This window comes from Lytechinus variegatus, chromosome 2 (genome assembly GCF_018143015.1).
Source record: "Lytechinus variegatus isolate NC3 chromosome 2, Lvar_3.0, whole genome shotgun sequence".
Lineage (NCBI taxonomy): Eukaryota > Metazoa > Echinodermata > Echinoidea > Temnopleuroida > Toxopneustidae > Lytechinus > Lytechinus variegatus.
The window spans coordinates 57,834,538-57,859,097 of NC_054741.1; the positions used below are offsets into that span (position 1 = coordinate 57,834,538).

Genomic DNA, 24,560 nt, shown 5'->3' on the forward strand with positions numbered 1-24,560 from the left:
ATAGATTTTTTTTAAAAGAAGAAAACAAGGAGTGCTAGGAAGTACAGAAATAGCCCAAACCATACCTGTATGACCTGACCCACATACCCGGTTCCCGAATTTCTTTGCATGTTCATGTACTGTAATTTGTTTTATTCTAATATAATGTGTATATAATTTTTATATTGGTCAAATAAATAATATTTTTTTCCATATGCTTTTTTTTAAGTTTGCATATCATGCTAATGAGGTAAATTTGTTTGAACTTTTGATAAAAAAATTGAATACATTTATTTATCATGAATTTTCGCTCAAATTAAATCGTTTTGGACAATTTTTAATTTGTAATCTTTGGGCCATTTTCCTTATTTGTTCTATTTTTATGGCTAATCTGCATTATATGCAAATCTCATAAATTTCCACTGCTTGGATTTTGGGGGACTTTTAATATGTTGTTTAGGGAAGTTCCTGGAAAGCACAGTGGATTAGTGGTGGGGTCAAACCCTATTGTCGCCGGAGCATGGGACCGGCGGTAGCGGTGATTCAAGACCGACATGCGTCGGTCATGTATCTCTTTATCTCTTAATTCCCGGTACATATTATAGTTCAAAGTAAAGAAAAGTATAAATAGTAGTAAATAAATAGGGGACCCTGTTGATATTAAAAGAAAGAAAGAATGAATAAAAAGAAATAAATGAAAGTGAATAAGTCACTCACTGAATTAAAAAGATGACAGCACATTGAAGGAAATACCTACATAAGTGAATCAACAAATGAATAAATTGTGAATAAACAAGAAAGTAACTAAATAAATAGAAATAGATGGATGGCGGATAGATAGATGGATGGCGGGATGGATGGATGGATGGATAGATAGCTAGATCATAGCCAGATTTGCATTCATAGTTCGTGAAAGGAAAGAACAAAAAATAATAATAAGAAGAAACAAGTTCTTCTGTGAAATTATGAATCCAAATATGCATTAGGATTTAGATAACGGCTCACTTCGGCAATCTCGCAGTCCCTCGCAGTATGCCTATGTTCTGAATACAGTGGATTTGTTGCTATTTTTATGCACTCATTTCCCGTTTTCTTCTAGTTGAGCGTTATGATATATTTTGTAAACATGAAGCTTTCAACATTTCTCTTGAATCTCAGTTAATCTTTGTCAAAATGTTCAAAATCGATCTAGATATCGCAATGTCAATCTGCCTAGCAACCATTTATCTGCCTGTGTAGTCATGAACGCTCGTACCAGTCTAGTTCCAGCCAGCTGCGCGCAATGATACAGAGTAATTTAATAAGTTATTATTTATCGAATTAATCTGCATTGTATCAAATTTTCAGAGAGCGTGGAATTTAATATCAATATGAAATAAAATTCAACCACGATGATTTGATTTTTATCATTAGTTTTAATGTTTTTTTCTAGGATTATTTGGACGTATTTTACCAATCAATTATTGCGCGAATGTGTAAACATGTTTAGGTGCGTACTGCGGTTTTGTTTTTCGAATATGTATCGCGATCTTGTTGGAACCAAAAGTTACTGGAAAATGTTGAAAATATCAACATAATATAATTATTTTAAGGAACGGAAAAGGAAAGACAAAGCCATGGATGATATTCGTTTTGAATGGCTGAGAGACAAGGTCTACCATGCCCTAAACATTACTGATCCTGAAGTGTTTGAGGAGTTGATGAACCGAGATGACGGCGAATACGAGAGAAGCCTTGCGAAATTTCTTAATGAAACTCCAGAAGAAGGAAGATCAGCTGCTATATTTTACAAAAGAGTCCAACAAGAAGAAAGAGAAGTTGAGATAGAAATAGGTTTGTATACAGGACCAATAGAAAATGTGTCAAAAGAGTTTAAAGAGATCTAGGCCTAACAGTTAAATGATTCTATTCCCGGGATTCTATTCCTCAGGCCTGGCGATGCCTCGCGCCCGCCGGGGACAGAGGAGCGATTGCCACGAGCCGGGCGGGCTGAGTATGAGCGGAGCTCCGCTGTTAAACATGTTTGATGCGGTTGCTCTTTCGTGTCCATCCGAACTGAATTAGCCAAGTAAAGACTGGGGTGGAAAGAATTTTAGCCCGGTCGTAGGCATGATACTCTTCCAATTTTATTTATGGGATTTATGTTTTTTTTTGTTACACCTGAGGCCCTGAGTTAGTGAAAGATCATGTTAAAAATAAAAATATATTTTTTGTGGCTGAAATGATGATTCATACATACTCTCAGCCTGAATAATTAGTGAATGTGCCAAAGTGGCAAAATCTGTGCAGACCCACAGTATACCCCCCTCCCCCTGTCTGCAAGTGCAAATATCTAGATCTTTGTGCGCAATAAAACTTAGAAATATGCCACGACCACAAAGTTTACACTTGCATACATCACATGTACATTGACAGATATTCATTGAAATATCAGACTCAAAATTGGGAGAATATTTAATTTCAGGCATTTCATGTAACAGCCTCAAAATAATACAGCCTTTCTCATCAATTCCCCAAATTGTGTGTAAAGTGAATGAACATGCAGACATGCACCATTTTTTTTTTCAATTTTAAAAATGACAAGTTTTCTTTCAAACCAAGAAATAATATTTCTTTAAAACTTTTATAAGATTTTGGGCATCGTATCCACCTTGTTAGGTGCTCAAGGCACTCCTATAATATTACCCTGGCTAAGCTAGTCTACCTATTTCAGTGCACATAGCTTTCTGAGGGATTAATTCCTGTTGGTACCCATTTACCTCACCTGCGTTGAAAGCATCACAATGTGGGTAAATTTCTTGCTGAAACACAATACTCGATGTCTGAGAAGCGAACTACGTTCCTCAGATTGAAAGAAGAGAGTCTTGATCGGTAGACCACGGTGCCCCCACATAAAATATAACGAAGCTCAAATGAAAATTTTTGTGCAATAAATTGAAATTCATGTTCAATCTTCGGTTAAGTTTTGTTGAAAGTTGACATTTTTCTTGGAATGGTTACCAGAGGTGACAAATTTGCCAGTATATTGTCAATATTTTTGTCAATACTGATCTCGTCCTAAAGAAGTTTTATTTACAAAGTTATAATATAATGGATTAGGTTGCCATACATGTATCGTGATGATTCGAACCCCAGACAATTACATGGAAGACTTGAAACTCACATTAATTCAGACTTGATTAAAAAAAAAAACAATTTCTGGTCAGATAGACACAAATATTAGAAATTAGAAAAAAGTTCTTGAAGACGTATTTAATTACACTCGGGGGGGGGGGGGGGTAAGTGAGCTTTCATAAATCGAGATAAGGCAAAAAATAAGAGATATCTAATTGATATAGCATTGCAAGAGAATGAAATGAAAATTATTTTTAATTACATTGTTCTCTTCACTTGCTAGAACCTTCTGAGACAGATGGCCTCCCTGAAAACATTGAAGGTGATGAAGGTTTGTTGGGTGCTACACCTGCTGAAGAGATTCCACCTACCCCTGCAGAGCTGGTTGAAACCCCAACAGAAGAAAAGGGGAAAAGTAAGTTCATGCGAAAGAAAGGATATGTCATGTCAATGACAATTTTAGTGGAGCGTCTACCAAGAGGATACCTCTCCTGGATTTCTTTGCGTAATAAGAGTTTCTGTCATTGGAACTTTGCTGTCAAATAGGAACTACCATGGCAAATTTCATGGAAGTAACCATTTGATGGTAAAAAAAAAATATTTAGTAACTTTATGCAATAGAACTTGGCAGGGCAATTTGCTGAATGTCATGGGTTGGAAGGGGTAACCTTCATGTACTAGTATGTCCTGGGAGGAGTTATCCTGCGGGAAAATGTTGTTTGCCAGGGAGAGATTTGTACTTCGAAGAATATCCCCTCTATGGAGAGTTTTTGAGTGAGAATAATTCCTGAGGGATTTGTTTTCATACAAAAGATTTTTCAATTTTTGTTGTTGTTGATAACATTTGCTTCTCATAATAAAATTTATTTGAGGGAAATTTCAAGGCTCTTAAAACATGAAGCAGGTAACGTCTCACAAGCCAAAACTGCTTAAGCTGAAAGGGAGTGTTAGAATAGATGGAATAAGCTGTTGCACTACTTTATTAACAAATATATAACAGTCTTATGATACTTAATTCTACCCTTGACAGAAAAAAAGAAAAAGAAAGGAAAGAGGAATCAATCGGCAAAGACAGAGGCCCAGCCAGAGCCAGAGACTCCTCGTGAAGAGCCTAAGCCCCCTGAACCTGAGCCTGTCCAGGCAGCTGAGGGTGGAGAAGGTGATCCTGATGCACCATCCCCAGAAAAACAACCTACAACAGTACGTACACTTTCTATGAAAATGTCAGTCATTGGTTAACTCATTCATTATGAGAGTTCAAGACGTTTGTGTGAGGGAGCTGTAGATTTGTGACAAACTTCTGTGATGCATCAAAATTGTTGAAATAGCATACTTGAGGCAGCTGTTCTGAATTTTTTCCGCATCCGCCCATTTCTCTTACCTTAATTTATTGTCCACTTGAAGACATGTTCATTCTCCTAAATGCATTTGCTGGATGATATAACACTGAGAAGCAAACAGCATGCACCTTGATAATCATAAGCACATATGCACCCATAATACAATGGTTTCACACTGGTTTCCTCTTGCATACTTTAATCTAGGGTTGCATTGTCTGTGATAGCATAATGAAATCTAAATCAAGTTTGCAAGTATGTGAGATAAAGAACAAAGTGCTAGTCTTGTTTTCAAGATTCTGTGTCAAAGCTGACCAATATGGCACATAATATAAAGGAAACCCAATATTTAAGAGTAATCTCATTTCCTATTTGGTACTCCAAGAATTGGATTGAACCCAGCAAATTGCTGACTGGGCATATATTCATTCTCACATGTAATTCAGAACAACCCAATACTTTACTTTTTCATCAGAAAATCATCAGGGAGACCTTCATGCGCACATTGCTGTACATGTGCCATGGGCATGTACCTGAGCAGGTAGCAGAGGAAGACTGCATTTACTTCATCCGAAACACGCCAGGAATGGTAGACCTTCCAAACACCATGGATGAAGCACAGAGCATGCTGCCAAAGTTCTTTGAGTATGGTATCCTCAACGGTCACTCCTTAGTCATGCTGGAACAGATTATTACCCAGGTGAGAATAAGGATGAAGCATGTGATGAAATGATGACTGTATTTTGTCCTTTGAGAAACAAGCATTTCAAGATATATCAAATTTTCATATTTATTCTTATATTTCAGTTTTTCAAATATTGGACATTTGTGATATTAGAGGTTTGAAATATCTTAATGGTACTAAAAGATAATTAATGAGGGGATAACTTTATTCAACATTAAGGTTATACAAGCGTAGATAGGGTGACATTGCTTGTGCACTGGACGAAAATATGAACAATGATATTCAGTGTGTAAATTTGCTTGAAATAGAGGTATAACGTGGAGAAAATATCAATCTACCTTGCGAACTTTGGCTTTTGATTACATTTATGAAAAGATTGTTCCTATGTTCAAAAAATAGAAATCTTATCTGATAGACTGAAGTGAGTTCTTTCCAGTACAATAAATCGTATAGTCCAGGGGTAGATCCCGTACCCACTATACTCCAACTATGCAGCTGAGAAGCAAAACAATGAAATCATTTGTCATTCAATACCCCTGCAGGTGTACATCCCCTTGCTATCCTTTAGTGCTCACAAGAATGGGGATGCTCCAACAGAAGCAGAACAGAAAGCTGCTGCCCTGTCGTCATCCTCGAAGGATAGCCTTGGTATTCAACCTGATGATTCAGATGAAGAACAAGAAGAGGTAAATGTGGCTGAACTTCAGAAACATGCCCTCTTGAGAGATGACTTCCTCATCAACATGGAGAAGTTTGCCAAGCACATTGAGCGTACCATCCAACAGATTGAAGGGGAGGTCCGACTGGACATTCCAGACCTCCTAACCGATGGAGACCCAACTGAGCTTGCCAAAGATGATGTACTCATACATGAGATTGAGAACACAACACTTGAATGGACAAAGCAGATTGCTAGTGCCGTTGAGGTTCAGCTGAAAAAGACTCCTCATGGTAATGGCCCACTTGCTGAGATTGATTTCTGGCGAGAGCGTAATGCAGCATTGAGTGCTCTCAGTGAGCAGATCAAGATGCCAAAGGTCAAGAAAATGCTAGACATCTTGGCCAAGAAGGATGCCATGGGCGACCATGCCATCCTGCAGAGTTTTGATCTCAACAGGGCAGAGCTGAACAAGTATTACGTAGAGGCAAAGGACAATGTCCGCTTCCTCAGCACCCTTGAGAGGCACTTCAAGAACTTAACGCATGGTGCAGGGTTTCAGATTGTCCTGGACACCATTCCATCCATGATGAATGCCTTGCGAATGGTTTGGATTATCTCAAGGCACTACAATACAGATGAGCGCATGATCCCCCTGATGGAAAGAATTGCCTGGGAACTGGCTGAACGAGTTGAGAAGGTCATTAACATCAGGACAATATTCAAGTAAGAATTCATTCCAAATTAAGAATCAATTACATCTTTAAAGTGATGAAACTTAACTGATCTGAGTTTCTATCCTGACTCTTATTTCAATATGCAACTTTGGATTTGTTTGATTTGTCTTGAGATCACTCTTTGGTCAATCAGATTACGTTGACTGGAATGTGGACTACTTCTGCTCGTGTCTTTTCAGGGATTCCCCCGTGCAAGTTAAAGCCAAGACTGCAGAAGCCAAGAAAACTTTGGAGATGTGGAAGGAATGTTACCTAGAGGTCAGAGCTAAGATTGAAGCTTCTGGACGTGACGCTCGCTGGGAGTTTGACCGCAAGAAGCTCTTCGAGCGGACAGACTACATGGCTACCATATGCCAGAACATCTATGATGTTGCACAGGTATATATTCATCTTTCTGCTTATTACTGTCCTGTAATTTAAATTGTACAATGACAAAAATATCAGAATCCTCTGTTTTTTTCTCCTCGATAATGATACTCATAAAATGACCAATGGATTGTACATTTATGAATTCTTTTATTTTAGGTCCTAGAGGAGTTCTACAACATCTTTGGACCTGAACTGAAGTCTGTTACAGGAGATCCGCAGCGCATTGAAGATGTGCTCAAGAGAGTTGATGGTCTGGTTGAACCTATACAAGATGTGAGTTACCATTTTTGACTTTATATTAAAAGATTTTAAGCAGTAATTAACATACCACACAGAGAAATTCATTACCATGATAATTACAGATGGTTATGTTTTGTGTAGTACATGTACAAAGGTCTTTTGCAAGAAAAGTCCCATCATGAAGAAAATAAATATAGCTTTCCTCCTAAAAAAGAAAATGCTTTTGTTATTTAACAGGAGAATATATCATGACATCACACATCCAATTCAAATGTTATGTGATTATTTCATCAACTATACCATTTTGATTATGTGTTTAAATTATAGATGTAATGAATGTAGATTACTAGTATTTCATAGTCCAGACATATGTCATAGTTGAAAAATTCAGTGCTGATAACAAGTATATGTAAACCCGATTCTTCAGTGAAATATTGGGTGATTTCAAGTCTGGTGTTGGCCTTGGTGTTGTTGTTGGTGTTGAAATTTGGATTGCTTTCTCTAGCTCCATAACTTACTCAGAGTTGGTAAAACTGATCCAGATCACATTATTGACATCTCAACAACTAGTGAGTGACTTTTCAGGACCATCTTTATTTTATGTTTGGTTTTAAAATCGTGTAAAAATTGACCTAACACCATTACCAAAATGTCAACACTGAACTTGAAATCACCCATTGTGTTGTGCCCCATCCTCTGTCTAAATTTTATTCCCGAAATTCATGAAGCACTACACATTTTCCAGCTAAAGCATGGGTTATAATATCCTATTAACAATTTTAGAGACATGTATGTAAGGTAATACAATGTAATATTGTTTGCGCTTCATAATGACAACATATATTGATATGCACTATACAAGAATAGCATGTCGTTGAATGAAAGAGAAATGTGAAGATGGCATAATGCATTTAATACACGATACACTTATGTCTTATATATGCTTTGTAAATTTAGGTCAACTTTGAACCATTCAGCTTGAAGCACCAGCTACAATGGCGCAAGGTCATGGAATGGTTCAACAAGGAGGTAGCTGCCATAGAAGATGAGGCTAAGCATTTTATTGACGAATCCTTCAAGACGCTGCGGTCAGCAGAGGGCGCTTTTGACATGCTGCTCAAGTTCAGGCACATCCGTTCCCGGGAGGCAATCAACTCACAGATGATGAAGAAGTTTAATGACATTCTCCTACAGTATGGCAAAGAGGTCAGATCATTTTTCCATTTTAAAAATAGAAATATATTTCTTTCAGTCTTTAGAAATTTAGATTTAAATCTGGCTTAGTTACCAACCATGGGGCTGGTCGGGATTCACCTCAGATTAACAGAGACTACCCCTGCCCCGTCTCTCTTCACTTTACTTAACTCAGTGCAACCTATTCCTCAACCGAACCCTCCTCTCCTCCACCACTTGCTTCTTCCATTTCTTCTTCGGTTGCCCCTTTCCCTTCTGAACAGCCTTCTCTGTGAACATTCTCTACATTATAAAGCAGAAGATTTTATTTATAACACCCACAAATGTAAATGAACAGTAAATAAATGTAAATGAGGATGAGTACCCTCTATTCATTCAATTATTCAACAGGTAGATTGCATTTCTATGTACAGCACAGTAATCTTTTCTTTCTTTTTTTCCCCCCAATTTTGTGGACCCTGCATCGGCCACGTCCCTCATCCAAACTCCTCCAAATATGGCAGGCATGGTTTTTAGCACATCAAGTTGTGTAAAATACATTCAGTTTTCCAAAATCACTCGTGCATGACCTTCCAGGCGCCATTTTGTAAATTTCAAGTCTATTTGCATACCATTCCTCTATCTCCCTTATCCCATCATATTTCCCTTATCCTGCATGCTACAGACTTCTAAAAAAATGCTGTAGATTCTCTAAGAGTTGCTCTTTCATATTTGACATATGACCTGCCCTTCAAAATACCATCTTCATGCCCTCATTTCAAATCCGAAATAGTCTACGTTGATACTCTTTGGAGTTGGACCATAGTCAGTTTGATGCACATAGTGAGTCTCTATACATGCAAACATATGCCAAATGATAAAAATGGATTTAGTCTCTATTGCTTGTTACCTCTTCTATATTTTGTTGAATCACTGTTCTATACACAGGTTGACACAGTACAAGCTCTGTTCAAGCAGTATCAGCACAACCCACCCGTCTCCAAGAACCAACCCCCTGTAGCCGGAGCCATTGCTTGGGAACGATCCCTCTTCCATCGCATCAAACACACCATCATCAGGTTCCAGAGTATGGAGGATATGCTCTCCAGTGAATATGGCAAAGCTGTAAGTCCCCTCCCCCTATTCAATGAACTATTACATATTCACGTTGCTGTAAAAAAAAGAATTGTGGGTTTTCTTACTGAATATTTAATGCATATTATGTACATGGATAGAAAGTTTTAGCTCTTCCGTACACTTTTATCATTTAGAGTGCCCTAATGGAAGAAAAGAAAGTTTCGATCATGTTGAATGGCCTTCATAATAACTTCATTTTTTTAACAGTTCCCAGAAGTAAGATATTATATACCTTTAAAGTAAAAGTTTAAAAAGTCAGAACAAAATCTTATATTGAGCATAATTTAGAAATGGTTGCAAGTCATCTACATGGATGCAAGTCAAACATTCATAGTATTTTTTCGTTCTAAGTCACTAATGCATCTATGCAAAGCTGCCAAGTAATACCGATGTTCAGTATTGAGTACTGAAAAATGAAAAGAATACTGATGGTTTAATACATTTATTTCTTAAGTTTCAGTTTTATGTGTTGTCTTATGGTATTTCTTGGATTTCCTCACCAAAATTCTGATTTCAGCTGTTAAAATGATATATTTTTTTCTAGTTTGTAGCTCTAATCTTCATCATTTTTCTGTGCATTCATGATTCCTGTAGGCAAGGACCAAGTACCTCGGTGTTGCCAGACAGATGAAAGAATATGAGGATAAGAAGTATAAGGTGTGGCGTGAACATGTCGAGGTGATCCTACCTGGCTTACTTAAGCGCAATCTCCTGACCAGACCTCAAGACCAGTTGCCTTCTGGAAAGACCCACGAACCCTCGGGTGGCGATGATGGTGATGACACACACAGGTCACTGGGTAAGGTCATTGTTCAAATGTCAAGAACTAACAGAAAAGGTTGTACCTTTTGTCAGGAATGGAAAATGCATAATTGTTTATTTACAAGGGGCTGCGCCGATATGTGTGTACAAGTGTGAATGCACAAATATTATTAAACACAAGGCTAATTGATGAATTACGCATACCCATACCACATGCAACTGGTAATATTAGCATTTTTTTTTTAAATCTTTGTGAAAAATCCCTCAATTCAAAAATTCAATTCAATTCAAAATTTATTTCAAGCAATCAATCATAAAAATACAGGTATATCCAAAGTAGGTAAAACATGGGATTGGGAGCCCCTAGAAGTTTTCATTAAAAAAAACTTGTGGGTGGGGCACCACCATGGTAAAATCAAATACAATTAATATAATACATACATAAAAAAGAGTGAACAACAAAGAATATGTAGTATTCTATAGATAAATGTTTTTTATACATGTATTATGCTACATTAAGTTCTATGTGTAGCAGTGATAAGTGCATTAAAATCACCTGATTGATTGTAGAGAAAGAATAGGATATCCGTCTCATTCGTTATTCATTAATTAGAAAATAGATCTAGGTAGATCCATGTGAGAAATCTAGACAGTAAATGGAGGCATCAATGGAGACCAGGGTGTGACAAAGGCTTGGCTACAAAGAAAAACCATATACATTATTTACCAAGTAAAATAAACAACCCTAAATGATACATAAAACAAGTTCGTACAGGCTAATTGCACATTATTCAGAGCAGAATTTTGATAACAATAAGTTTTATTTGAATAAGTAATACTGGTATTTTGACAATATGAAGAGTGTCATTGTATTATGGACAGTGAAATCAAGTTCTTTCTTATCCATGTTTGTTTTAGTCCTTGGAAAATTTTTGAAAGAGAATTTTCTTGAAATCAATTATTGACCTCGGTTACTCATATACACATCTGACAGTTTTGTTACTTCTGTATTGTATTATTTCAGGTCTTGGTACAGATACCAAGTATGTAGTAGACTTTGCTCCAGACCTATCAGAGATCATCACTGAGACGAAGTACATGGAGCAGTTGGGTTTCTCTATCCCTGAGCTGGCTCGTAATGTAGCCTTACAGGTAAGACCATGCAGTTTACCTCTAGAATCATGTTTTAAAGAATAAAACATTTGTAGAAGAGCCTTTCTGACAACTTAAAAGATGTATCTCTGTTGAGCCTTTCAGAAATCTTTCCAACCCCTTTAGATTTACTTCCAATGCATCATGTGCCTTGAGCACTCTTCAGAGTGGATTTCATCCTGGCCATGTTGGGGCCTTGTTGTTGAATTACAATCATGACTTTGAAAGTTTATGGATCTAGTTCATAAAACTTGGACATAAGAGTAATCAAGTATCACTCAACATCCCTTGCGAGTTTCAGGTCACATGACCAAGGTCAATGAACTTTGGCCATTTTAGGGGTAATTGTGGAATTGCCATCAGAACTTTGAATGTTTATGGATATAGTTCATGAAATGTGGACATACAAATGTAGGGGTAATATAGTATCACTGATCATCTTGCACAGGTCAAAGGTCACATGATGATCAAGGTTAAATGTCATTTAGGGTCAATGAACGTAGTATGATATTATTACATGAATGGTGTTCTTTGTGAATAATTATTTCATAGTCGTTTTCAAAGTCAGCACTGCTGCTATTTTGAATCACGTAATGCAGGCGAGACTGCCAGAGGCACTCCATTTGTTTACAAAGTGGAGCCTGTCAAAGGTCCACTGTCAAAGGACATCAGTCCTTTGACAGGCATTACTTTGTTTAATGAAGCCTTGTTAATTGTAGTTAGCCCATGTGGTACTAGACTATCTGAGAAGAAGTAGACCAACTGGATTTAAACCCAATTATAATGTTTTCTCTCTTGCAGGAAGACAAGTATCTAAGATGGAAGGATGGACTGAATCATATGTTACAGAGATACCATGGTGTGATTTCTTCCATTGATGCTGCTGAGGTAATCAACTTATTGTCATCCCTTCCCCGATTTGAATTGCAATATCTCCCTTTAGATATCAGTACCTTATTCAGCCGACTGTTGGAGAAAAATGGCTGCTTTTCATCCCTCATTTCACAAACTCGCAAAAGGGAGGTGCTTGAAAAAAAAATGTAATTTCAAGATAGTTACTCCTGGATGTTTTAACTTTATTTTATATTGTTTCACAGGGAGAGTAATTTTTAGTCAGTATAAGATCACAAAAACATGTCTACGGTCTGAGACTTAGTTTAGTTATGGATATCGGTCAAAGATGTCCAAAAAGATATGAATAAAATTGAAATTGATATAGATTCAGAATTTTTTTAGTTTCTGCCTTTGTGAGGAATGAGAGATAATTTATTAGCCTTCACAGTGTTACTGTCAGTCTTCAACTGATTTATGCAGGCAAGAAATATATTCTGACAACGACACATGTGTACTGAACACAATTAAATACAACATGGGAATATGATTATAATGTGCTTGTGTATGATAATGGAGATATTCCTGTAATAATTTAAGGTTGAATTGAAATAAAATTTTTTAAAAAATTATTATTGCAGACCCAACTCCTTGATGAACATCTGAAAGACCTTAGACGTACCCTCAAACCAGGACACAAGCGGCTCAACTGGAACTCACTCGGTATCGCCGATTATAACACAAGATGTGAACAGGTATGAACTATCTTTAACTTTTACATACACTCAAATCTTTATTGTGGGTTCCATTTCATTTGCTTTGATGAGAGTTGCTCTGCAATAAACTCCACTCATTAGTCAAATTTTATGACAAATTTCAACCCTGGATTTAACACTACACCCTACTCTAGACATAACCCTAACATGAAACCCTATTGCAACCCTTACCTTAAATCTTAGATGAGATAAATCCCGGAACAATTGTCACAGGGGCAAATGCTATGTCACCCTTCATCTCATTTAAGATGATTAGTTTTAAGTAGAAATACATGTGTGTTGAAAATTTTATGCTGCCTTTTCAGCAATTGGCTAAGTAGTTACCACTACTGAACCACTAAAAATGGCAAACATACTGATACCATGACCTTTTACTATCTATCCTACTTTTTATTCTTCCACTTAACTCAGGCAATATCGAAGTTTGAGTCCTTGGTAAACCAAATCCAGAAGAATGCTAAGGACATCGATGCTCGTCTCCGAGCTATGGAGCTAGCTGAATTGTTCAAGGGTCCTCCACCCCAGGTCAAAGAGGACATCCTACCAAGTTGTAAGGTAAGTCAGTGTCTTGCATTTAATGCTTGGCATCACGGACAAAGGCCACATAAAAATGCCCTTGTCTTTGAGAACTTGTGATGATTGAGTTATTGTATTCAAATGTGATGAAATTGATGATGACTTTTGAAATTATTGTGGTGAGGGCAATGATGATGATGATGAGGTGGAGGAGGAGGATGATGATGATGGTGATGGTGATGATGATGGTGGTGATGATGATGATGATGATGATATTGGTGAGGAGGAGGAGGATGATGATGCCACAAGTGCAGAGCTGCCAAGTAGTACTGATTTTCAGTATTTAGTGCTGAAAAGTGAGAAGAATACTGATAGGTTAATGTAAAATACTGATTTATAAAGTTTCAGCTTTATGTGTTGTCCTATGGTATTTTTTGAAAATACATATTTCCTCACCGAAATACTGAATTTCAACTGTAAAAATACTGAAATGTTCTTTTTCAGGTTGGCAGCTCTGCAAGTGTATTCTTGTCACTGGGGTCAGACTTCTTTTCCAACACTTATCATTAGTCATTTTGTTATGTTATCCCTTTCTTCAAGGAATTCTATGACCACATTGAGAGAGAGAGGCTTCACATGTACGAGACTTTGTCCAGGAAGTATCGAGCAATAGGTCCTTTGCTAACCAAGATGGAAGGTCTGGTCGTCCATACCAACACCGGGAAGTCTCCACGTCTTGCTGCATACTATGCTTTCTGGGAGAGGAGGGTCTATGAAACTCTGACGAGGGTAAGATAATTATAGATAGTTTTATATATTATGAAGTGAAGCCATCCTGGTCTCATTGAACAATGATTTTTAACCATGTCTTAGAGTTCAAACCCAGCAAAATTAATTCTTGTAATGCTTTAATAGCATCTATATGGTGGCTCAGCATGTAGATGATATGCATAGAGTTGCATTATATAAGTGATGCTATTATCTTTCCTCCGATCCCTTCAATGATTAAAGTGTGTGTATAAGGCCTTATATTTTATCTAATGTCATTCCAATTACTTTATTTAGTTTGCTATATGCTTATTTTTGTTCACTCTGTCTGCTCACTTATAATAAATGGAAGCCATTACATGATATTTTGTTAAATTTATCATGTAGTATGAGTTATATTGCCTTTTTTTAGTATTATGTAATGAATTTGCAATTCTACCGTTATTTTGGTATACATGTTTCAATAGGTAATTGACAACATTCTTCATTTTCCTTCTCGATGCACTAGAAAGAGTTGGCACTACTTAACCCTATCTAGGCCGGGGTATTTTGGGAGTTCCTATGGCCGGGGGGGGGCCTCCCAGGCCCCCCCCTAAGATCTCAGCCGTCGACCGCGCGATCGCGCCGAAAATTGGCACGCGGGTTGCCTGGGGCATAATCTACAAGATTGTATAGTAATTTATTTCATGCGAATCGCTATTAAGTGATTATGCTAATTTATGCGTAATTAGTATGCGAAATCATACTTTTCCCTCTAACTCCCTAAATAAAGCTCTAAATGTACTAATTTTTGGTATAGGCACTCTTTGTGGTGTCCTTAGCAAGTGTACATGAAAAAGTTGTGATATCAAATCATTTTCTTATGTATTATATTGTTTTTGCAATTTCTTATGTATTTCTTTGTTTTTTGACCTTTTGTTTTTCATTGTTTTTTCAATGAAATTTGTTGGGGACTCTTCTGTGATCATAAAAAGCATAAAATGAATATATTTAGACTAGAAAAACTAAAAATAATCATACATTTATGAATTTTGGTTGAAAACACAATTTGCATTGACTTTGTACACGAAATCATGTTTTTGAGCAATTTTCGGTCTGACATGCACTTACATAATGTTGCGTAATTTTGGAACCACATACCCGGATGACGCAAAATTGGTCTCAAAAGTTGCGCAAGACTTGAAAGTAAAAAGTCAGCAAGCAGCGCGGTCAAAAAAATTCGCACGGCGAAAATATTGCGCGATTCGTTGAGGGGGGGGCCTCCGAGGCCCCCCCCCCCCGGCCTAGATAGGGTTAAACTGAAAGCCTACTCACTGATCACATTTGTTTACACCAGGTTCTCTTTTCTTTGTGTTTGTGATTAGATGGTGATTAGGAATCTGTCTGAGTTTAACCACGACTTGGTAACCAACAAGCCTCTGTTCCAGATAGAAGCCATGCTTTCTGCTCCTGAGATCATCCTAGCACCAGCTGCAAATGAGATCTATAAACTCACCATGCAGTGTGTTAGAGACCTGGTTGAAGGGTAAGTCATGAAGAGGATAATAATGATGATGGTTATGATAAAGATTGGTCATATCTCACTCCCACTGTCACGATGCCACGATTGGCTTTTCATTGCTGGTTGTGAAAAAATTTGAACAGTCCAATGTTTTTTTTGATCGATACGATTGCCCTGACTGATCTGAAACGATCACTTCCATGACTCCACAAATAAGACCATGGATTCAATCTAAAAACAAATCTTGACAGAGAGAAGTAGGTATAAAAATTGTGATGGTAATGATAATGTTGATGATGATAATATTGATAATAATAGTTGTAATGATAGTCATAATCTCACTGTTATTATACTATCTCCTGAATAAAACAAACTTTGTTGGATAAAACATTCAAGTCCTCTCATGAAATGCCACTCTGAAGTATTATTATGAATTAATTGTTCTATTCTTTTTGGGTTTGAATTTGGTTGCAGCACCAAAAACTTTGTCCGTTGGATGCATGGTACGTGCATTGAGACCCCGCCCCAGAATGTAGATGGGGAGGATGAGCCATACATCTTCAGTTTCTTCTCAGACATCTCGGCAGATCCTGCAGTCATTGAGCTTGTCCAGACGTCCTCAACTTCCATGCAGAAATCACTTACCAATCTCACCAAATACCTCAACAGGTTGGTTTCTCGAATGATAGAGTCTTCTCAACTACTCTTTATTATCAGTCCTTTTGAGCCCAAAACTCAAAGTATTTTTAGCTGTAGTTTGAGCTCAGTCACTACATCCCTTTGTGATTCAGCAAACCTTGATTATTATGTCTTTACATTGCATGTCACATGCACTAATGTCTTTAATCACTTCCAGAATTCTTCAGTTGATATTCTGTTCTTACTTCCAGCAACCTTTGTGCTTTATGCATTCGATGAATATCCTACCCAGAATGATATAATAATTTTGTGTGTGTGCTTGCAACCCTGGACAAATTAGTTTGCCTCTAGAAGATATAAGTTGGGTTAACCTTGTACAACAAAGAATTTGATTGGTCTGCAGTCGTTCTATCTTTGCCTCAAAAGAATAGTTGCTTTCGTCTGCAAAATCTGTTGATGCCTCATAACCCATTGGCCCATATTCTAAAGTAAGATTTAGACCATGGTCTAACTCTGCACTAAGGCCAACATTGTCAGAATTTTCCTTACATTGTATATTTCTTATGATTACTGTGCACTTCTCTAACTCGTGAATGGTAAAGAAAGCTATCTTATAAATCCTTTTGAAACAGTTAAAAATGAGTTTAGAGAGAAATGAACTGAATTATACTGTAAGAGATTTATGCCACTATTGGCTATCCATAGTTAAACCACAGCTTTAAACCAAAGTTTGAATTAAACCCAACTTCAGAATACGGGCCATTGACTTTGTACACAAAAATGTTGTTTCATGAAACAAACAGTCCGTGATTTTCCTTTACAAATTCACTTTGAGCCAATCAGATGCAAGGATTTCGGTAGCTTACAACAAAGGTCGATGAATATAGTTTTGTTTGATGAAACGCTCCCTTGGTCTTCAGGTGTAAATCCATTGTTATGTTCATGTGTGACCTAGGTGGAAGCGATACAGGCCTCTGTGGAAGCTGGATAAGACCATAATGCTGGAGAAGTTTGCTGTTAAGAATCCAACCTGTGTTGCCTATGATGACAAGCTACAGTTCTACTCTAATCTGGCCACCGAGGTATGTCATAAACCTTGTTTTTCCGAAGTTACTTGATGTGAAGCTTTGAATATGCAACTTTTATTGTGTTTAATATTTAGTCAACTTCCAGGAACATACTGCTTAACATTTTCTTCAAATAGTAAGAATATTTCTGTTGAAAAAGACTTCTAGTTGATTATTTTGCACAAAAACTAGAACTTCAACTATGTATCAAGTATTCAAGTTCTGTTGGTTATATGAAATGTGACTTTTAATGTGGGCATGGACATTTCTATCTGATACAAATCTGTGTTAAAAACTTCTAACACAAAATATACAATATACAGTCAATTGAGTATAACTGCAAGTACGTGGCAGATCATTTGATAAAGTAACAATTGGTTGTATACCAGTATTAATTCAATTTTTCATGTTACAACAGGGGTTTTCTCTGTGCATATACTTTATTTGAGAACCAATTATTACAATTCTGCAATGCAATTATCACCATATTTTTCCATAAATATCCCAAGATATCAATCCTCAAATATTTCTCTTGCCTCAATCTTCTCTTGATATGTTCAGGTTGGGAACCAGCCCAAGATCAAGGATGAGGATTGCATCCGCCTCCACATGAAGCTCCTTGCTGATACTGTCAGAGACCACGCCCGTAAGTGGGTGGAGTCCCTTGGGCAGCTTCTGCAGGATGCAGTCAAGGAAGACCTGATGGGCCTCAAGACTGAACTCACAGTAAGTTTCACTGCCATATTTATCTTTTTGCATGCAATATGATATTTACCAATGTGTTGATTAATGTTGATTGTTTTTATCATGTATTTTATTTTTCTTTACCATAAATTTGTTATTTTCCTTTTGCTTATAAATGCACTGTAAATTTATTAGCTAGATACATATTTGTAAGCAAATAAAATATTTCCACCCTGACAGCTGCTGTCTGAAATCTGCTCAGATTATCTTTTGAACATTTATAGATACCTTAACCTTTATACACTGATTACATTAATGTAGATCTAAATTCTGTGTTTTAGATTGAGAATCCTTCTCTTCCATTTCATTTAATCACATTAAAATTCACTACACTGATTAATGCTCATAGTTGATGATTATACTGTTTTACCTGTAGTTGTGACATTCATCAGAAATGAAACAATGGATCTTTTGACTTATTTGTTTTTAAATGAATGTTCTCTCAGGGCTTGGCTTCTGACCTGAAGAGGGCTCCCGACACGCTTGAGGACCTCAAGTTTGTCCTGCGCGTCATCTCTGACATCCGTGACATGTCCCTGACCGTTGAGATGCGCATCGCCGATATCCTGGAGCGCTACCGCACCTTGTCCATGTACAACCTCCCGGTGTCGGAGGAAGAGACGGAGACCTGTCAGAACATCAAGCAGATGTGGGATGATCTCTTCTTAGAGTCCAAACACGTGGACGCTAGTCTGGTGGTTGTCAAGAAAAAATTCACCGAGGTATGTCCAACATGTGCACTGTACCGTCAAAATGACCTCAGGCGATGGTCCATGTAGGCTCCACTACACTTCACTACTGTTACCTCCTCTACACCGATGGTTTGGGTAGGTGTAGTGGAGGGTAGCGAAGTGTAGTGGAGACTACACGAACCATTGCCTGAGGTACCACCATTGCCTGAGGTACCTCAAAATCTACCCCATCATTCTTTATTGGCACCTTAATGTGACAATTGATATGCAGCTATATGACTTGAAGCAATGGATGTTTCATATGTCATCTTGCTGGCAGAAGGGCATTAGGATTTACACTTGTGACACTTCTCATTCTTCATGGTCATGCAGAAGGGTGCAGGTGCACTGTGCATATCGTGTGGGGCATGCTTGATCTTAATGCCTTATGCCAGCATCAGTAAAATGCTATTCACATGCAAACTACTGCCATTCTGCTTTCCAGGCGAAGATATCAGCATTCAATCTTCACATTCATTCATTATTCATTTTTGCCCCTTTTCAGACCTGAGATAATTAACACGTATTATTTTTATTCCTTTGTATGTTTTTTCTTCTCAAGACAAGCCTTTTTAAAAACTGTTAACATTTATTCCAAGGAGCAGAACAAACTAGTCTTTCATGAGCTTTGGCTCCATTTCATTTCTAGTTTATTTGGCTTTACTCTGTAATCGCGCTATCAAGTTATGAATCAAATTCAATAGTTTTAAATCATCATCTGAAACAACTTTGTGGCAGTTTATGATGTGCAGGGAGAAGACCTTTTTTTTTTTTGAATATTCATCGATTTGAAAGAAAATATTGCTGTGCTCTGTCACCCCATGTGTGAATGACTCTATGTTTCTCAGAGTTGTGAATTTAAAGTGATAATCCCTTTCATGACTTCCTACTTGACAGATCACTCAAGTGCAGATAGGTGGCTTCAGCACTGAGCTGAATAGCTTCCAAGAACGCTTCAAGATGAATGGCCCGGGAGCAGTAGGCAATGATCTAGATAAAGGTAGGAATGTATTTCTGTATCATGAGTTCAGGGACGGAAGGGGAACAAAACATCAAAATCAGATTAGAAAATAAGAAATCTATTACATTGTAAAGCTTTGCATGATTTCACAAAAAATTTATATGCACGTCGTGGTCAGGATGTAAATGAGGGAACCGATCGCACTAACCACTCACTATTTCTTTTGTATATCATGATATGTTTTTTTTTACATTATTATAGTGGGAAACATAATTTGATCCCTCCTTGGATGTGTGGAATTGCCATTGTTGTCACCAGTGCAGTGTTGACCAAATGGCAATTCAGCCAAGTTTATAGTAGTTTGTCTATTTGGTGTGAGATAGGGACTAATTACCTATGATGCTGGAGTATTAACCAAGTTGATATATATTGATTGAAGCCCTGGGTCCTGTCGAGCGGTATAGATCATACAAAATACCAATGAACTGTTCAAACATATTCCAAACCATACTACCCAAATTATTCATATCTAGTAAGTAAACCAGAATAGTAAGTTAGCAAACACTCTGCAATTGATGTGACACCATTTTGAACAGGGTAACCTAGAGGACCTGCCTTTGTGTTGCAATTCCTTAACGCCTGAGCATGCAATAATCGTCTATTTCATTCTTAATAAATAATAGGTGTGGAACTGCTGGAGCAATTTAAAAAAGAAATGGCTACCTATGAGAGAGACAGACAGGAGTTGGCCAATGCTGAGAAGCTGTTTGATCTGCCCATCACCATGTATCCTGAACTGCTTCAAGTCCAGAAGGAAATGTCTGGTCTTGATAAGATTTACGACATCTACAAATCTCAGAAGGTAGGCAGTAACATATTTCACACTTTTTGATTTTTCTTGAAACAGGGCTGCTACTTTTAAAGTTAAAGACTGAACTCTGGCTTTATCAACTAATTTTCAGGTCGTATAAATCTTATTTGTGGGTACAAAAAAGCTTCTTGATGATTGTCATGCTTTTGTTTTCAGTTCCAAGCAGCATTCTTGTTTGAATGATTGTTCTTGTTCTTCATATAATTCTGACTACCCTATACTTAGATATATCATCCCCATTTCATAAATCATATAGTCTGAGAATTTCATTGACAACAGCTACTGTACATCTGGGCCCCGTCTTGCAAAGAGTTACCATTGATCCGATCAACTTCAACTACATGGAAATCCATCAATGTCATAATTTTCTCTTTAGGAAATTTACACAATGTACTTTGTGAACAAAGATAAGCACACTGAATCGTCATGAAAACGATGAATGTGTGAATATACATCATATTTAGAAAAAAAGAAGAAAAATACGCATTTTTGATGTTGACATTTCTGGCTTTCCACAGTTGTTGCTGTTCAGATGAATCGCAATTCTTTGTACGATGGGGCCCCAATTGAGTGAAAGCAAGTTAGTTGGTGACAATTACAGATAAAACTCTATCATTGCATCTGATCAACGAGTAAGTCAGTGAAAATAAATGTCTATTAGCTTCAGGGAATTTTTCTTTGGACTTGATATGATCTGTGATATCTACAGAGCCCAAAAGGTAGGTTTATAAACAGACTTACAGTGAAAGGCTTTTGGTGAAGCTTATATTTGAGGCTGAACTTGCAGATTTTTCATCGGACCACATGTCACAAAATTATATTCCCCTTTATATATTAGAGTTCGCTACTGTGAATTGCCATACATTTTAAATCTAGCAAAAAATTATATGATACAACCCTACTATGTAATTAATTGTTGTATTATGTTCCCCTGTCATTCTACTCAGGCTGCTCGTGAAGAATGGGCCCAGACTCTTTGGGCCAACCTGAATGTGAACCACCTGGTTGATGGTATCGAGGGTTTCATCAAGTCACTCAAGAAGCTCCCCCGTGACATCAAGGGCTCCCGGACGGCTCAGATGGTTGAAGGACGTATGAAGGAGTTCAGGGATTCCATCCCACTCTTTGTGGACCTCAAGAATGAAGCTCTGCGTGATCGGTAAGCGGCTGCTGCATAGTGTGATTTGAAGATTTGACATGATTTGTGTCTTATTTTGTTTGTTAAGGGTTAGAGACGTGATAGGCTTGGAAGTTGTGCTAATGTTTTCTTCTTTTATTTAATAGTCTTTGAAGCATCCCGGTGTAGTGCCTTTGACTCTCATCTTTCAGTCAGAGGCTGTGAATTTAATTCCTTATCCAGTCACTAATTTTCTTCAGCAAAACATTCATCTTTATTGTATTGTTCTCAACCCATGTGAGGTGAATAGGACCGTAGCAGGAATTTATACCATGAAATGGAGAATATGAAGTGGCTACTCTGTGAATGCATGGTTTACTCCTGATGCCGTGGAGGGAGGGAGCAAGGATGATTGCCGCAAGTGTGAGGTTAATCCTGTCACCTCATTTCAATGAGAAAAAAAAATGGATTTAAAATTTTGAGCTACTGACTGACTGTCATGCTTGTTTTCCTTGACAGCCATTGGAAGGAGTTGATGATCAAGACAGGGCAGTCCTTTGACATGAATCCTGATACCTTCACGCTGGATAATCTCTTTGCCATGGAGCTTCACAACTTCAAGGAAGTGATTGCAGATATTGTCACCAGTGCTTCTAAAGAGTTGAGCATTGAAAAGGCAAGTTCTTTGTTCTGGTTCATTTCACATTTTAGGTTTGCAATTTTGATGATGATGATGGTGGTGGTGGCGATGACAATGATGATGATGATGATGATGATGATGGTGGTCATGATAGTGAAGCAGCAATGATTCTTAATGATTCATTATGATGATGGTGATGTGACAATGAGGATTAATGGTGATGATTATGGTGGTGGTGATGATGATGTTGATGATGATGGTGATGATGATGATGATGTGACAATATGGATTACTATTGATGATAATTATGATGGTGATGTTAACTTTTGATGGCAATAATGATGACAAACTATTACCATGTTCTGATCATACAGGGTATCAAGGAAGTGACTGAAGTCTGGGAAGGCATGAAGTTCAACGTCATCAAGTACATGAAGGGCACCCAGGAGCGCGGTCATATCGTGGGAGCCGTGGACGAGGTCATGCAGATCCTGGATGATAACTCCATGAACCTTCAGAGTATGTCTGCTTCACGCTTCATCGGTCCTTTCCTCAACCAAGTCCAGACCTGGGAGAAGAGCCTGTCCCTGATTGGAGAAGTCCTTGAGGTAATGCTTGTTGATCTGTGGTCCAGTGGTTAGAGCATTGGACTCATAATCGCAAGGTTGTGAGTTCGAATCCCTACTCTGCCATTGTCTCCACTTCGATAAAAAGGCCTGAGAGTAATATCTGTCGTCTATAAGGTCAGCCACTATGACTGGTTAACCTAGATGCAAAATGTTTCCTAGTTTATTGGTCATATACCAGCTTGGCGTTTACCAGCAAAACGCTGTCATGCCGAGTTCCTGCGGGAGTTACCATAAACAGGAACAGAAACAGATCTCTCAATATCTCGAGAGGGACTAAATTCCTGTGTGCCTGAAGTAATATCCCATTCCCCTCACTAGCCTGCAACATTGTGTGAAATATTTGGATAATGAAAATTTGTGTTGTGCAGAAATTCCCTGACCCTCCTGCACTTTGATATCCCTTTTTTTTAATATTGTGTTGAATATTTCTAAATATTGGGTATGGTTGCATCATTACAGTAAAAATATGTGATAATCTTTGTGGAATTAAACATATCCATTCCTTCATACCAAGAAGGTATGCTACCTGTCACAGTGTCACACTTTATTGTGGCAAAGGAACTGTCAGTTTTCGTCCGTACACAATTTCTGTCGTAAAATAAATTAAAGGAATTCAATAATGTGTTTTCATTATCAATTTCTATCACCTTACCTTACATATCTGCATTATTTGTATATTTGAGTCCCACAAGAAACCACTCATATTCTATTTTTTATGTATATGTGGAATAATGCAGGTTTCAAGCCTGCACGGCAATGTCATTTCAAGCTTAATTTGTTCAAGGAAGGTTGATACTGATCTAATGCTGATTGTTTGTCACCCCTAGGTTTGGCTGGTAGTACAGCGTAAATGGATGTACCTGGAGAGTATCTTCATCGGTGGTGACATCAGATCACAGCTTCCAGAGGAGGCCAAGAAGTTTGATGCCATCGACAAGACCTTCAAGAAGGTACATAAACCAGTCGTGTCATTCAGTCATTCATAGTGATCATGATTCTACTAATTATAGTTTGTGGTTTTATAGTGCATAATACATAGCAAGATAGTATGTAATTTTGTGCATGAAGGAAGAAAGAAAAATTAAAATATGGAAAAGTGAATAAGAAGGAAGGAAGTAAATGAAATTAGGCACTGAAATAGGGCATTATGCTCTCATCAGAAGGTAAACATTCAAAATAATTTTTTTAACTCAACTAAATGATATAATCATATATAATCTCTTGTTGGTTAAGGAAACTTCCATGTTCCTAGACAAAAGATTGTGTTTAAAAACACAATCTAAATCAGATTTTGTTTTAAAAGATTCTGAATCAGAGCTCTAATATGGATGGGAACATAACACACAAAGAATATGTGGATTATACTTTCTCTTCTGTACTTATTTTTTTTTCATATGAAGATAGAATTAGTCCAGACTATTCAGCT

General features: G+C 37.5%; 1 protein-coding gene across 1 annotated transcript in view; it reads left to right on the forward strand.

The window, feature by feature from the left end:
• The first annotated feature begins 1,440 nt into the window (after positions 1-1,440).
• LOC121408461 (dynein heavy chain 10, axonemal-like) overlaps positions 1,441-24,560 on the forward strand; it is a 59,213-nt gene continuing 36,093 nt past the window's right edge. Inside the window, exons 1-26 of the mRNA XM_041599938.1 lie at positions 1,441-1,812; positions 3,377-3,508; positions 4,124-4,293; positions 4,906-5,130; positions 5,658-6,499; positions 6,690-6,888; positions 7,036-7,152; positions 8,077-8,325; positions 9,241-9,417; positions 10,024-10,228; positions 11,216-11,343; positions 12,145-12,231; positions 12,816-12,929; positions 13,362-13,505; positions 14,067-14,255; positions 15,599-15,759; positions 16,210-16,404; positions 17,330-17,456; positions 18,003-18,167; positions 18,632-18,907; positions 19,814-19,916; positions 20,561-20,739; positions 21,696-21,907; positions 22,385-22,541; positions 22,880-23,113; positions 23,962-24,084. Coding sequence (XP_041455872.1) covers positions 1,596-1,812; positions 3,377-3,508; positions 4,124-4,293; positions 4,906-5,130; positions 5,658-6,499; positions 6,690-6,888; positions 7,036-7,152; positions 8,077-8,325; positions 9,241-9,417; positions 10,024-10,228; positions 11,216-11,343; positions 12,145-12,231; positions 12,816-12,929; positions 13,362-13,505; positions 14,067-14,255; positions 15,599-15,759; positions 16,210-16,404; positions 17,330-17,456; positions 18,003-18,167; positions 18,632-18,907; positions 19,814-19,916; positions 20,561-20,739; positions 21,696-21,907; positions 22,385-22,541; positions 22,880-23,113; positions 23,962-24,084 — 5,127 coding nt within the window. The 5' untranslated portion in view covers positions 1,441-1,595. The remainder of the gene's footprint in view (positions 1,813-3,376; positions 3,509-4,123; positions 4,294-4,905; positions 5,131-5,657; positions 6,500-6,689; positions 6,889-7,035; positions 7,153-8,076; positions 8,326-9,240; positions 9,418-10,023; positions 10,229-11,215; positions 11,344-12,144; positions 12,232-12,815; positions 12,930-13,361; positions 13,506-14,066; positions 14,256-15,598; positions 15,760-16,209; positions 16,405-17,329; positions 17,457-18,002; positions 18,168-18,631; positions 18,908-19,813; positions 19,917-20,560; positions 20,740-21,695; positions 21,908-22,384; positions 22,542-22,879; positions 23,114-23,961; positions 24,085-24,560) is intronic.